The sequence below is a fragment of the Puntigrus tetrazona genome, chromosome 13 (assembly GCF_018831695.1).
Source record: "Puntigrus tetrazona isolate hp1 chromosome 13, ASM1883169v1, whole genome shotgun sequence".
Classification (NCBI taxonomy): domain Eukaryota; kingdom Metazoa; phylum Chordata; class Actinopteri; order Cypriniformes; family Cyprinidae; genus Puntigrus; species Puntigrus tetrazona.
Window position 1 is genome coordinate 3,403,128 of NC_056711.1, and position 14,144 is coordinate 3,417,271.

Genomic DNA, 14,144 nt, shown 5'->3' on the forward strand with positions numbered 1-14,144 from the left:
CAAGTAGGTTCGGGGCGATGTGAGGATGAGTGATGACAGAATGGTATTCCTTTAAAACGTAACCTCGCTACTAACGACCTCTAAGTCTAATGACTTTAGGATATACAGGACAGAGCACTCACAACTTGGCCATTATAAGAAATTCGTATTTCTATTTCGTGAGTAGAAATGATCTCTCCTAAACAATGCATGAGTAATGTCGATTTCTGTACTTCCCTTTTGGCCCAGCCTCTTAGAGCCGGTTACTCCGGGAAAGTCATCCACACACAAAGAGGGAAAGAGAAAGTGGAAGAGAAATCTAAACGAAACGGTCTTGAAGCAAAGAGAACAGGCTGAGAGAGTGAGGCTGGTCAGCCCTTACTGCTGTGGGGAACCCAGGCGGGTTTCTCCTTGGGGGTCACCGAGCGTCCGCGCGCCTCTCCGTCTTTATCCTCCTCCTCCTCTCCTTCGGAGAGCAGGTCTGAGATCTGCTGCTGCAGCTCGGGGCTGATGTCGTTCTCGGCCAGGACCAGCACGCGCAGGCTGGTGGGGTAGTTCTCCACCATGTCCAGGAAGACCTGACCACAGACAATCGAGGGAAGGCGTCCGTTTAAAAGACGGCTATTCGGCGTGGCGGAATACGTCGTTTCTCAAATACTGTACGTTGTCACCGTCTCTGACGTCGTAGGCATCGAAAAAAAATTCCCTGTACAGCTTTGCCCTCTAGTGGAGAGTTATGAAATATAATCCTCTGCCGATTTCGAGCGAGAAAGCTTTTGAAGGAACGCTTTATCTGTTTAGTTGATGACATGCCGTACGGACCTTGTGATATTTTCTGGTTTAACTTCATTCCACTTAACATCTCGTTTTGTGTTTCGCTGAAGACAGATAATGAAATGAGGCCGCGATGACACGAGGGCGACGGGGGAATTATGGCTTAAAGTTGAGCTTAATCCATTTTTTTCAGCAGGTGGTGATAGGATAGGTTTTGGATTACTCGTATGGTTCATAAAGTACATATCTGATCTACATGCCCTATCTCCTTTCAAGGGCGAGATGAATGAAGCCGCTGCACAGATTACATTACATGCATCGCACAGCACTTAGCCCTAATTCATCACTGATTTAAATCAACAGGTCCTAGGAACAGTGTTTACTCTTTCAGAAATTCTCATAATGTACCCGAGTCAGTACTTCTGTGATACTGTGAAGAATAATCACATTCTCTTTGTAGATTTACACCACTCTTCAAAAGATCGGGCCTGTGAGATTTGCAGTGTTTTTAAGACACTCGTTCTCAACTAGGCTGCATTTAATTGATACATAAAAAAAAAATTATATCTGTTTTATTGTGTGTGTATAGTTGAGTCTATATACAAAAATATTCAGGCAGAGGCACATTATTATTATTATTTTAGCTGCCGAACAAAACATATTTCATTTGCAGTTATGTAGTGAATATTTTGAACACTCTCAGCTTTAATTTGAGAGTATTCACAACAAAACTGGAGGAAAGGTTAAGGAATTCCAGATCTTTAATATATACCTTCCCCTTTTCAAGTTGGAAAATTGACACAAAACTTGTTTCATGGACAGATGAGGCCTATTAAGTTAAGCAGATACAAGTCTGGAGTTGATTCAAGGCTGTAAAAAAACTTAAAATAATGTGTTTCCCCCGCTGACTTACATTTTTTTTAGTTTAGTCAGCTAAAATTGTCAATTGCCAGTTAACATTAAAATAACTTAACATTTCAAGTTGACTAAACCAAAAATTTTAAATCAGCGGGTTAATGCATTATTTTAAGTTAAAACTACTTTTTGGAACTTTTTTTTACAGTGTAAATGTTCCATTTGCATTTAGAAGCTGTTGCTGAGTTTCTTAAAACAAAACAAATCCATAAGAAAGATAGCAGGAACATTAGGAGCAGACAAATCAACAGTTTAGTGCATTCTGAAGATTTCACAAGAGCAAATCCAGAGGGTTCCAAACTTCCAAACATTTCCCTGCAGGTTTTGCGTGTCTCCCTAATCTGGCATGTGTTCTAGCGGTCTGTAGTAACGAGCTGATGAGTGGAATCAGGTGTGTTGGGTGAGACAGACAGATAAAAGGTGAAGGGATAGAGGTCCTTCAAGACAGGCTTGGGAAGCGCTGGTTTAAAAGAAGCCAGAGCACATCTGAGAAAGCATTTTAAGGGCTGAAGTTAAGACCAAGTGCTAGAATGATGGGAGGAGGAAAAAAAAAGGATGTAGAAGGCTCGGAAGAGCTCACAGCGTCATCTGTGGAGCGGTGCATGGCTGGAGTTTATTGTAAATGTTTAGGGAAATACTCTCCCAGATTCATCGGGACAGCGCTTTATACTAAAACTAATAATACACTTTTAATAATTCTAATAATTTATCTTGAATTCTGTCACAGAAATCATGTATAAACCAGTTAAACAATTTAATGATCAATGTACAATGAATCCTGTGTCGTATCGGACGAGCGCTTTGTGAAATGAATGGATGGAGGATTCAGCTGCGGGCGCCATATTCTGGTTCAACCCTCGCACTGCATTATGGGGATTGTCTAGCCTTCGAGTGTACATCGGTTGTATGCTTGATTTTGCGTTGCATTGTGGGATGGAATGAGTGCACTCGAGAACATCCACTATGGTTTCGGACACCACTTAAAATGGCTGTCCCCTCAAATAGTGCCCAACTTGAGAGTACAGTCTCTGCCAGTGTCCATGAGTTCAAGACTTATTGCAGCCATTGCCTGAAAGGATTCTCAACTAAATATGAAAAATAAACATTTTATTTATGATTATATTTATTTCTCCCAATTGCACTTTCTACATTTGTATAGAACTGCGTATAAAAATGGCTGTAACTCCTTCCTAAGCATTTTATGTTATATATTTTGTATATATATATATATATATATATATATATGGATAGTATGGGATGTACCTGTGCTGACTGATTGGTGAGGCCGGTTCCCTCCAAGTCCAGAACTTCAAGAGTTCGACTGGACGCGACGGCGACCGCCAGCATCCCAGCAATGTGATCCCCTGAAAACACGAGCAATAGGAAAAGCTGAGACAGAGACTCCGGGTACGAGGTGCAAACCAAGTGCTTTTCAAAGTGCAAACCCTGCATTTTTCCCAGCAGAAACATTTGCACGCTCCGGTGGCAGTTTTCATTCACCGGGGAGCAACAGTCAGCAAATACATGCCTCAGTATATAACGTCTACATCGACCGCTGTACTCCAGGCAAAGACTTGCCTCCTTGAATTAATTGTTAAATAGATTTGTGTCGAATCGTGACACGCAATTAACTTTACCAACGTTTAAAGCCAACTCTTGAGCTTACAAATACAGATTAAAAATGTTAACAATATCTATGCATCATGTCCGGCGTGCCAAAACTGTCAAAACTGCAGAAAGTGGCTCACCTAAGGGATTGTAGTCGAGGTTGAGGACCCGTAACTGTGAGCTATGAGCCACGGCGATGGCCAGTCGAGCCCAACCCTGCGAGCTGATGGCTGGGTTGGCACTCAGCGTAAGCTCTTTAAGCCCTGTGCAGTGTTATCGATCGCATAAAACAGCAGTGTTAATTCACCACAGATCCCAGCCTGAACCACCGCTACAGTATTTTTCATTTCGGATGTGCATTATTCATAGGCTTGTAGCAATTTCCTCGTGTTAGGCCCCCGAAAAAAACGCTCTCGAAATCGATGAAAACCTTACACGCGGTCTTCATCGGCGTTTTACGATCCGAACGTCAACATTTGGAGCACTTAGTCAAGTTTTGAAGCGTCTCTGGAAAAGCGATTTATGAGTACGTTGAACACCAAGAGTAATTTAGTAAAAAATGGCTTCTTGCCCTAGGTTGAAAAACGTGATATTCTGTGCTATGATAACACAAATTAGCAAATGCATTCATTCATTCACTCATGCATTATCATCCTCCACGTGCTAAGCTTTTATCTAAACAAGTTACAGCTTTAAGGTAAATGCATGTTATTTTCTTCTCCCTTCATATTGTACATCAACTACAGGCCACTTTGTTTATTATTCAATAAAAGTGAAGAAAATGAGTCTCAAAAGTGTTGTATGTTAACTATGTGTTTACGTCGAGGTTCGGGGACAGGAACAAGAACGCGTCAGCTTTGCAAAACGATGCACATTTCTGACACGTTAGCATAAGCACATGACGTAATGATACAACCAACTGAAAAATACTGTAATACTCACTAAAACAGAACGTATAGTGCGACTAGCAGCTTTTTTTTCTGTATGGAAACTGTCTTAAACACTTAAAGCCGTGACGTTTTACCCGATTTGGCTCCATCCGGAGGAAGCATGCCGCAAATGAGACGAACCGCCTCGTCTCCCAGCATGCAGTCCCCCAAATCCAAGGACACCAGTGAGGGGTGAGTGGAGAGGGCTGCGTTCAGGGTGACCAGTCCCGCGTCTAAAAGTGGACTTCCGTGGAGACTAGGAAGGCATAGAAAACATTATTTCATTATTTTATTTCTGTGCTACGTTTGCATTCCCTGAATAAAAAAAGACAACGCTTTCAAGATAGCCGAAGCGCTTGTGCTGTTGCTTCTGCGTTACAAAATAAATACAAATAAATGTATTAAAAATAAACAATATTAACATGATAAATGTACAAGGTGCTTTCCAAAAAATGCAGCATAATTATGAACTGACGTGAATTTTACTTCCAATAGACTACAAAAGTAATAATAACAAACGAATAAACTAATTCTAATTCAATAAATCAATCATTTTAAGAGGAAAAGAGTTATTCATTTAAACAAGAAGAAAGTAGAAACGTAATACTATCTATAATAATGTTAAACACTTAAAGTCGTAACCTGTAGAGAAGCACACAAATTATTCCCTTAGACATATCCAGTAACACACCCCTATAATAATAATAATAATAATAATAACTAAACAAAAATGGTGTGGCTTTTTAAAACAAGTAGTTAAACTGATTAAAAATGAGAGGTAACTACAGGTTCACAGATATCTGTACAATTATATCATTCACAGGAGAAACAGCATGACTGGGGGTGGTAAGGCTTCCCAATATAGCAAAAGAATAGCCTATAAATAATCATTTTGACAAAAAAAAGGACAACAGTGAGTTTGTAAAAAAAGACCAATCCCAATTCAGCACGCAAAGTTGCAAACGCTGTGAGAAACACTATCAGCCTCTAATATTACAGTGATGTAATCGAAATCCCATGGAGAGAAACACATTTGTCAATGGAAGAGCCACAACTTTAATTTCATACATATTATGTATAGGACATGTTTAAAAATGATACACAATTAAGATCTATTTTTTAAATAACACACATTTACTACAAGTGAGGGAGATCACGTTATAGCCATCATAAGAGCCAATAGTATTGATAGCAGATTTTAAAGTTTAGTTAGGGCAGATCCTGGATATGTTGTTTAGGGGTCCAAAAGACCACCAGTGATATTGTTTTCTGGCAGGAAACTTCTCCTCGATAATAGCCTAGCGAGACGAGGATAAGAAGAGCGGCGGCGCTTGCTAAAGCCCCTAAAGAAGCACTCACAAGAGGGTCTGGACGGATCTGTTGGCCTTCAGAGCGTCTGCCAGCTGCTTGGTCCGGCCGATGGTGGACACCACGCCGAGGTTGAGGTTGAGCTGCGCGAGAGAGTGACTCTCCGCCACGCCGCGACACACGCGGCCGAAGTCCCGGTCGGACAGCTGGCAGCCGCGCACCGACAGCAGCCGCACGCTGTTCTCCTTCAGACTGTCGCATATGTCTTTGATCTCCGCGCCGGACAGCGCCTCTCCCGTGATCTGAATAGAGCCCGGCAGCATTTCGGCGGCGTCAGGCTCGCTTCACGGGCATTATGGATCCCGGAGGTCGGATCCGCGGCGTCTAATCCCGTGCACCGGGCTCGCGGTGTCGCGCGCGGTAGGTGTGGTGCTGCTGATGCTGCTGTCTCGCTTCAGCGTTTCGTGCGCTTGCCACCCGACATGCTGGAGGGTCCTCGAGGCTGTGAGCCCGAGATGATGATGATGATGATGGTGGTGGTGGTGGTGGTGATGATGATGTCGGTTACTATGGGCACCCCCTAAACGTCGCGCGCGTTAAATCGTCCCCATCTCGGCAACGACACGGGCTTTAGGCGACTCCGGGCTTGAGGTAATCCGCCTGACAGCTGATGCTGGGATTGGCCACGAGGAGAGAACGCGTCTGCGTGGGGAACGGAAAATGGGCGCAAGGTAACGAGTGGAGGCTGCGTGGATGATTAGTTGGGTCTTGGAAGTAGGTTGCGTCTGTTGCGTTAAAGAGAACGCCGGGGCAAGTTGTCACACACATGTTTGCCAGAGTAGGTTTGTTTCACAAGGTGAATTTCTGTGCATATCAGTTTGTCACTACGAATAAACAGGCAAAGAAATACGTATTGATACAGTTATTGATCATAAACAATAGTTTCGGTATTTACAATTAATTTAAAACTGTAGTGGTTGGGTTTTTTCTTACACAGGATAGGCTTTGCAACACACAAAAGAACCTATTGCTTATTTGAAACAAATAACACATTTAAAACAATACCACTGGCTTTATGATGGCTAACCTGTAGTTTTATTTTTATTATTTCAAAACGTGTGCATCAAATAACAGCTATACTTGTCTAATCTTGTCTGAATGTGTGAGTTTTTACCCAACAGCTGCTATAAAATAAATGCATATAAAAAACTTTGTTGTTAGCCATTGCTTGCATCCGTTCACAAACAGTCATCCTCCAATGGCAGCTCTGTGGCGCAGGTCTTGTGAATAATATATTGAACGGCTCCACGTGAATGCGACTTGTTTCTTCTCTCAGCAGCAGTCTGAGGATGTGAAGGTGGATAGTATAACCTATTGTACCCAGAGCGTGTCTGGTTGCACGGCCCTATCTGTGTGACGGCCTCAGCGAGAGAGCGGGGAAACGTGAGCCCTGAATGAAACAAACGCATTTAATTCCTAATGCAGCCCAGTGTATGAACTCACCTTAACTTACCCCGATCGAAGCAGTCAACCAGAACGCCAAGAACTAAGAGAAAGATACAATAAACTGAGAAAACGTTGAGCAAATGTGCATTTGTTCATTCATGCAACGTTGCCTGACATTTCGATAACAGTGAAACGACCGCTCTCGTTGACGCAGTGTTTTATTTTCTGTTTCTTGGAAGAAGAAAAGAACGTTTAAAAAGTCACCACATTATTAAACGTACGTTTGCTTATACATGACAAGACCTAACAGATTAAAATATCCATAGAAGGAATATAAGTAAGACTCTAGGCTTTGAAACTAGACACACTATGACCTCAAGAACATTGACAGTAGTTAAAAAGATTAGCTTTTTATGTCACAGTACAACAAATAAATAACAGTAATGACAAAACAACACAGAAAACAGCAAACCTTTAACAGTAACTAGATGATTTATTCATGCCGGGATGAATACAATGAAAAGCCTTGACCTTTCAACAGTTTGAAACTCTTTATTCAGACAACTGTGTTTGACTAGTTGGGACAACATTCGTGGTCATTTCTTCGTCTGACAAGGTTTTTTTTATTATGTAGTTTCGAGAAAATAGGATTCTTGAGTATTTGAGACTCCAGAGGTTACTGGAAAATGCGTATGGGTTTTTTAAGGACTAAAAAACCCATATAGCACATTAACTTTTCATTCTTTTCAACTGCTACTCTTCTGGGCCTTTAAAAAAAACACGTTTTTCATCCTGTGCACCAATGTTGTCTTGGTGTCATTAAAATATTTCAGCACTTCATATTTCAAGACCGACCCGAATCTTTCTAATAATACAAGAAAAGAAATGAGAACAGAGACTGACTCAGTCTATACACAAGATCCATCCAGCTATCTTTTCCTTATTATTTTTGGCCACGGTCTCTAGTCTCATGCATTTAGGGTTATGTTGTAGCTAGTTTATCCTATTCTGCAACCTTTTAGGTGCAAATTTGAAACGCTTATTTCGGGAAGCGCGATAATATAGGCCTTTGCCATTTCACTACAAAGGTTTCTCTTCTAGGACTGTTTGAAAGCCCTCGTATTTATTTCAAGGGGTCATGTTGTGGTATTCATTTAAATTATTTTTCCCCTCTATCAAGATTCCCGTTTAATTACGATGCACTAAAATGATCTGCATGGAGAAGAACAGCAAGAAAATTCTTCGCATTTACAGTCTATTCCATCCTATTTCTTTTCTTTATTGGTATAGCAAGAGCATTAAAATGAACTCTACAAACTCTATATATAGTATGACAGCATAAATGTAACACTTGAAATCAGTTATTGAGCCACTCTTCCGCACCTCTCCAATCTAGATCATGTGTAATTAATTCATGTTGTAACATCTGTCTGATGTTGCCCGTTTAGTTGGATCCGGGTCAGACACTGGCTAATCAGATCACTGCATTCTGCCCATATCTTTAGGAAAGAGCAGGTTAGTCATGACCGTGTGACACTAATGCCCTCAAAATGGCTTTAAATATTCACACTGTAGACTTAACAAGGTGCTGGAAACCCTACCCACACACCATTCCCTATAAAGCATTGATCTCAAACTCAGTTCATGGAGGGCAGTTCTATGTTCTGCACAGTTTAGCTCTAACCCTAATCAAACACACTTGATTCAGCTAATCAAGGTCTTCAGGATTACTATCAGTGTTGCCAATTTAGCTATTTTGTAGCTAGATTAGGCAACTTTCCCACCTTTTGACTTTTTTTTTCTCTAAAAGTTTAGGGACAAATAAAGCAACTTCTTGGACAAACCTTTTCTAATTTCTTACCTGTTCACTGATCTTTATATAGAGCCCAATAGATATCTGAGCATAAAAATCTCAGCAGATCAATGATTTCTGAAATCAGACCATGCCATGTTCAAACCAACTTTCTTACTCATTTTGATGCTTTATTCAAACGTAACTGCTTCCTAAATGCACTGAATCACTGCTACAAGATTGGCTTATTAGACTAGTGAACCTAACTAAACTGGCTGGAGAGTGTACATGAACCAACAATATTCCTACAGTTAAGATTTCTATGAAACTATTTCCAGTATGTTCATTTCAGAGCAGCTTTCATTAAGCTACATTAAATCATTTGGAGTACTGACCATGTCTGGGTTTATGTTAATGTTATGTGCAGTATTAATACAAAATAGTATTGTAGGTATTGTTTAATCACTTTATTTGGAGTCTAAATTCCAAGTATTAAATATATTATAGCATGACACCTCTGATCACAAATAAGGACGACAGTGTTTCTTTATTTTCTCTTTACAAGAACCCTTTAAATAAGAAGCTCGCATGTAAAAGACAACATAATGAGAGAGCAGGAAACCCTCACCCCCAACCATAGCTTTAAATAGCAGGAATCAGACTGCACCACAATGGCTGGTTAAATATGGATTAGGAAAAAAAGATTGCATGCACCATAACAATCTTTCTCGTCTTCGCATAAAATACCATTGTATTTCTATGCGCCTGGCCTTCAGATCAAGATTTCTCTATCGAACCTTGACTTATTTTGACACTGAAAATATCTAAAAGAAAAAAAAAAAGCAACAATCTAAAAGCAGAAGTGTTGTGTGACGTCACTCGGTAACAGAGAGTTCGTGAAGACAATCGGTCCAATCAGTGCACTCTCACGGAGTGCAAACATCCAGCTGCATTTAATGTCAACAGGGTTTTTGAGGAAAAATGATTAGTATCAGCATCTTTAAGGAATCCATACACATTCTGAATAAACCGTTCTAATATTAGCAGGTCATATAGACTGTAACCCTTAGCAAAAAAGTATTAAGACAAGTGTAGAGTGAACGAGATATAGTGTGTGTCTCATAATAACATGAGCCCAAATCAAGTTAAGCCATCTAGACCAACAACATCTTTTTAGGTCTGTATGACAGCGTCAGGAACAACGTATGAGATTTAAACTCAACAGAGACTGCTCCATGTTTTTGTTTCGTTCCCCAGACCCTACGTATATACACCCGCCTCACTGGACGCTGCGTCCAATCCAAGAAGACGAATATGTAATCACTGTGACTGTACGACTGCAGCTATTGACTTGATGGTGGCATTTACAACAGCATTTGCAACAGCGGGAACATCTCTGGCCACTCTCTGGATGGGTGGCATGTTGGGTCCTTCCAAGGTATCGAGAATACCTGCAAACAGATAAAACACGACAGTGACAAAGATGTCAGATGTCAGCTAATATCGGTAGACAGGATTGCTTTGCATTACTGACATGATAAGGCAACTGATGTAAGTAGAGTAATGAGACTTCACAAATCAGACAAAGGAAAAATTTCAAACTGGCCTCATTCTGATGAGCTAAAAATAAAAAGGCAAAAACAGACACTGTAGGTGTTCAACTATCTCTAAAATTAGATTTAAGAGGGAATTTCAATTACTAGAGGTCACAATAATGCCTTGAAGACGTTCTCGTGCACCATTTCTTTCATCCCACTTATGGCACACTTATGTTAACTTGTAATCGTATCGGTTTCTTATAATCATTTACACACCTTCAGTAAGCAATTCAGTGCTGTTAGTATTTTGAACTGAACTTTACTGCCATGAAAATGATATACTGCATAGTGTGCTGCAGATATAAAGTAGTAATATTAATGCAATTTGTATTTGGATGTTAACATTTACAGAGGAGCTAGCAATAAATTAATTTACCATTCTTCTTTGTCTGGTGACCCGTGATAAAACTAATAATACTTTTTTTTGCATCTTCGCTCCAAAAAACGGTTTGGCGTATCTTCTCACGCTCAGGCTCACGTCTTACCTTCGACCATCTTATGATAAGCAAAGTGCAGGTAGAGCAGAAAGAGCATGTGAAGAGCGGCCAGAGTTCCACACAAGATGAGGCGAGGTGTCTGACCGACGGTACGGGAAATCAGCACAGCCACCTGAGAGAAACACAAGAAAAGCAGTGAAGGCAAAGCTTGGACGGAGTGTACAAGTATAATCCCAGCCCCTGTTCACTTTTCCATTACCATGCGTAGAGTCGAGAGTCCTCCGATCACCAGCCAGAGAATGTAGAAGAGAGAGTGGAAGTGGACGTTGTACGTGATGAAAAGGACCATACAGTGGCCAAAGAGACCATAACCCTGAAAGCAAAGATGATATGAGACACAGAGCAAACTGAACAGACCCAGCACGAGCATGTCATACACCCTCTTCGTGGTTAACGCGAGGTACTTACTAGCAAAGACAACATCTGCAGCATGGTAATCTGAGCATTGCACAGGTAAGCCAGGAAATAGATGAAGGAGGACACTCCCAGCCAGTATCCAAAACAGGTTCCGATGGCAGTTCCCATCAGAGTACCCTCTCTCTGTTTCAACAAGCGAGCGATGAGATTCGGTCATTCGAAAGATAGTTCACAGCATGAAGTTTTGGATGAGATTTCTCACAAAAAATAAAATAACCAGCTTACAATGACAGTTCCCGATGTCTTCATGCCGTGGAGCAGAATAGCCACCATCGTGAACACCAGCATCATTGGTCCATACAGCTCTCCAGCAACTTTCTGGGTTTAAAAGATCAATAAAAGAAGCAGGATGAAGAAAACATCTCCTAACATCTGCGCTGCCCTGTGGGTTGAGCAGCATTCTTGGCTTTTCGTAAAGTTAAAAATTAAAATGCGCCGCAAGACAATGAGGAAAGACATGCAGATTAAATTAAATAACCCTTGCAATTACAAATAACACAAACATATTTGTTCACAAACTAAATATCTAATTAATAATTAGTAAGACGACAGAACTATTGAAACGCTTAGTTTTATGATCAAAACTCTCTTTTTTTTTTATTGTGGGGATCAAAACATATAATGTTATGTGATGCACTGATACTGCAGTGATTAAAGAAATGATGATCATATTTAATCATTTAAAATAAATAAATAAAAAATAATAATAGTAATGTATGGAATAAACAAGTGAAAAGTTGCTTCAGTTCAGTGAGTGTTGAAATAATACTAATAATGTAATTATTATTTATTTGTATGTTTACTTTAAAAATCTGTTTATAGCAATTTTTTTTTAATTATACTAAAAGACTTTTTACTTGCTAAAAGTATGAACTCTCAGTCCGATACCAGAAAAGAGTTTTTCAGCAAACCTTTGATCATTGAGAGGCCTTAGTGGACTTTATAGTAATAATATTCATCTATTTCACTCATGGATGTCTGCTCTTGCACTTAAGTCACACTTAAGTTGCTGCTTATTGCTTACAGCTAAAATAGTGTCTTACCTGCGGAAAGTTGATCATTCGGACTGGGATCAAGGATTCGACCAACCTGTGGATCAGGCGCTAGGTTAATGGAGTCATTATCAGCGAGGATGCTGCGGCAGACGCTGAGAAAGCCCGGCACGCATCTTACCTGTTCCTGACCTGATTAGGCTCCACATCAAAGTACGGCCGGAGAATGTCAATATTGGCATAGAGATTAAACGCTTTCGATGCCTGCCTTTTTCCTGCCTGCCATACCTGCGTGGATACAAGTTGTATTAGTGCTCATTTCATGTGAATCATACGTCTAACTAGTTCCTAGCCCTCCCTCTCTAGCTCACCTCATCAGCAACCTGTCTGCCCAACTGTCCCTTCAAGCCCTTCATCCCGAGGAACTCTCCATATTCTCCGTTGTCCTCCTCCGTCGCTGCTGCCTCGGCCGTCACCTCCTCTTCCTCCTTCATACGCTGATGCATCTCCCCCATATCCTCAAAGCTGGAACCAGAGGTGTCATCCATATTCTCCATGTCTATCACTGCCGAACCGCTGCCCTGGGGTCGGTCACGTGGAAGAACAAAAGCGGCGTTACAAAGTTTATTAATGTTTTTTAACACAAAACCAATTGCACACTAGTAACATGTTAGAAAATGCAATTATGCAGCATTTTAACTTTGTGCTGATTTGTTTACTAAAAATTATGACATATACCGTAAATGCTAAACAAATACGTTTTTATATTCATGCACTTGTCCCGCACTTTTAATATACTAACCTGGTATACTTAAAGCCTACTAAATTGAAACACTGTGCATTGTAGAGTACAGATATTCTTAGTACACTGCATCGTGCTAAGTGGAACTATGTCAAGTACACTTCATGCACATTAAATAATTTTAATTTAAAGTCTGGTGTTGTTATTATAAATCATAAAACACATTGTGAATTTAACATTAACTGCATTGCGCACAGGTAATATGTAAGTAACGTTCAATTATTATTTTATATCAATTATCTGTCAGTAAATATGTTTGATTTCGGCTATACTTTGAATAAAATAAATGCATTTTAAATATATCACTTTTTACTATGGTATACACCGCGGTCTATACCAAAATATAGCATGGTATAACCGCAAAGCCTGTTTCAAGCCTTGGAGGTCAGGCTATGAAAGGCACACTGTGCTTTATTAACAGTAAAAAAAGTTGTATCCCAGAGGTTATATGTTACAATAATAACAACGAACTGAGGTGAAATTACCTGGATAATGTTGTCATCAAAACTCCCCCATGGTTCCGTATTCGTGTTTGTGCTTCCTTGTGATGCCGACATTGTTTTGCACTAAGAGGCACAAGAATACAATCAGAAAGATTAGCGGCTGGAATTTTAAGATGCTACTGTCTATATTTTGATTCGGGCGCTCATTGTAGTTAAGCATTAAAATGGTTCGTGCGGATTATTTTGCCAGCTGTAAAGCGCTGGGGTAAAATTTTGACGTAATGACGAGGAAATGTTTGACGCTACTTCCGCTAAACGCAAATAAAAGCTCAGATCGGAATTTCCTTATTTGTTCAGTCTTGGAATACAAGTCTTATTTTTTATTTTTATTTTTTATTATTTTCAATATTTTGTATTAGCTCGCATTTAACCACATAGATGTTACCTCCTTGTCGCTTTAAAGTGACAACATCGAGCACGTCAACTGGTTATGTCATGTCAAAATAAAAGTCGTGTGACGTATGCGGTATTTTGTGATGTTTTCCCCACATTTACTTTTATGCCGTGAAATAAAATGTTTCTTATTTCTTTACGTTTCTGAAATAAGAAACAAAATAAAATAAAATAAAATAAAATAAAATTGA

General features: G+C 40.0%; 2 protein-coding genes across 4 annotated transcripts in view; both read right to left on the reverse strand.

The window, feature by feature from the left end:
* lrrc73 (leucine rich repeat containing 73) overlaps positions 1-6,518 on the reverse strand; it is a 7,709-nt gene extending 1,191 nt beyond the window's left edge. The window contains exons 1-6 of one of the 3 annotated variants that reach the window (XM_043254624.1): positions 5,565-6,514; positions 4,301-4,461; positions 3,417-3,539; positions 2,932-3,032; positions 362-557; positions 1-245 (exon numbers count right to left, since the gene is read on the reverse strand). The exon at positions 1-245 is cut by the window's left edge and continues 1,191 nt beyond it. In XM_043254624.1, the coding sequence (XP_043110559.1) occupies positions 133-245; positions 362-557; positions 2,932-3,032; positions 3,417-3,539; positions 4,301-4,461; positions 5,565-5,836 (966 nt within the window). In that variant the 5' untranslated portion in view covers positions 5,837-6,514 and the 3' untranslated portion in view covers positions 1-132. Of the gene's footprint in view, positions 246-361; positions 558-2,931; positions 3,033-3,416; positions 3,540-4,300; positions 4,462-5,564 lie in introns of all 3 variants that reach the window. The other 2 variants (XM_043254626.1, XM_043254625.1) reach the window with 2 other exon arrangements.
* A 2,685-nt stretch (positions 6,519-9,203) lies between these two features.
* yipf3 (Yip1 domain family, member 3) lies at positions 9,204-13,805 on the reverse strand. The gene is made up of 9 exons (XM_043256125.1): positions 13,543-13,805; positions 12,627-12,836; positions 12,437-12,543; positions 12,307-12,352; positions 11,489-11,581; positions 11,255-11,386; positions 11,046-11,159; positions 10,835-10,958; positions 9,204-10,202 (listed from the first exon to the last, which is right to left on the reverse strand). The coding sequence occupies exons 1-9, from the start codon at positions 13,612-13,614 to the stop codon at positions 10,072-10,074; spliced, it is 1,029 nt and encodes a 342-aa protein (XP_043112060.1). The 5' UTR covers positions 13,615-13,805; the 3' UTR covers positions 9,204-10,071.
* Between the last annotated feature and the right edge of the window lie 339 nt (positions 13,806-14,144).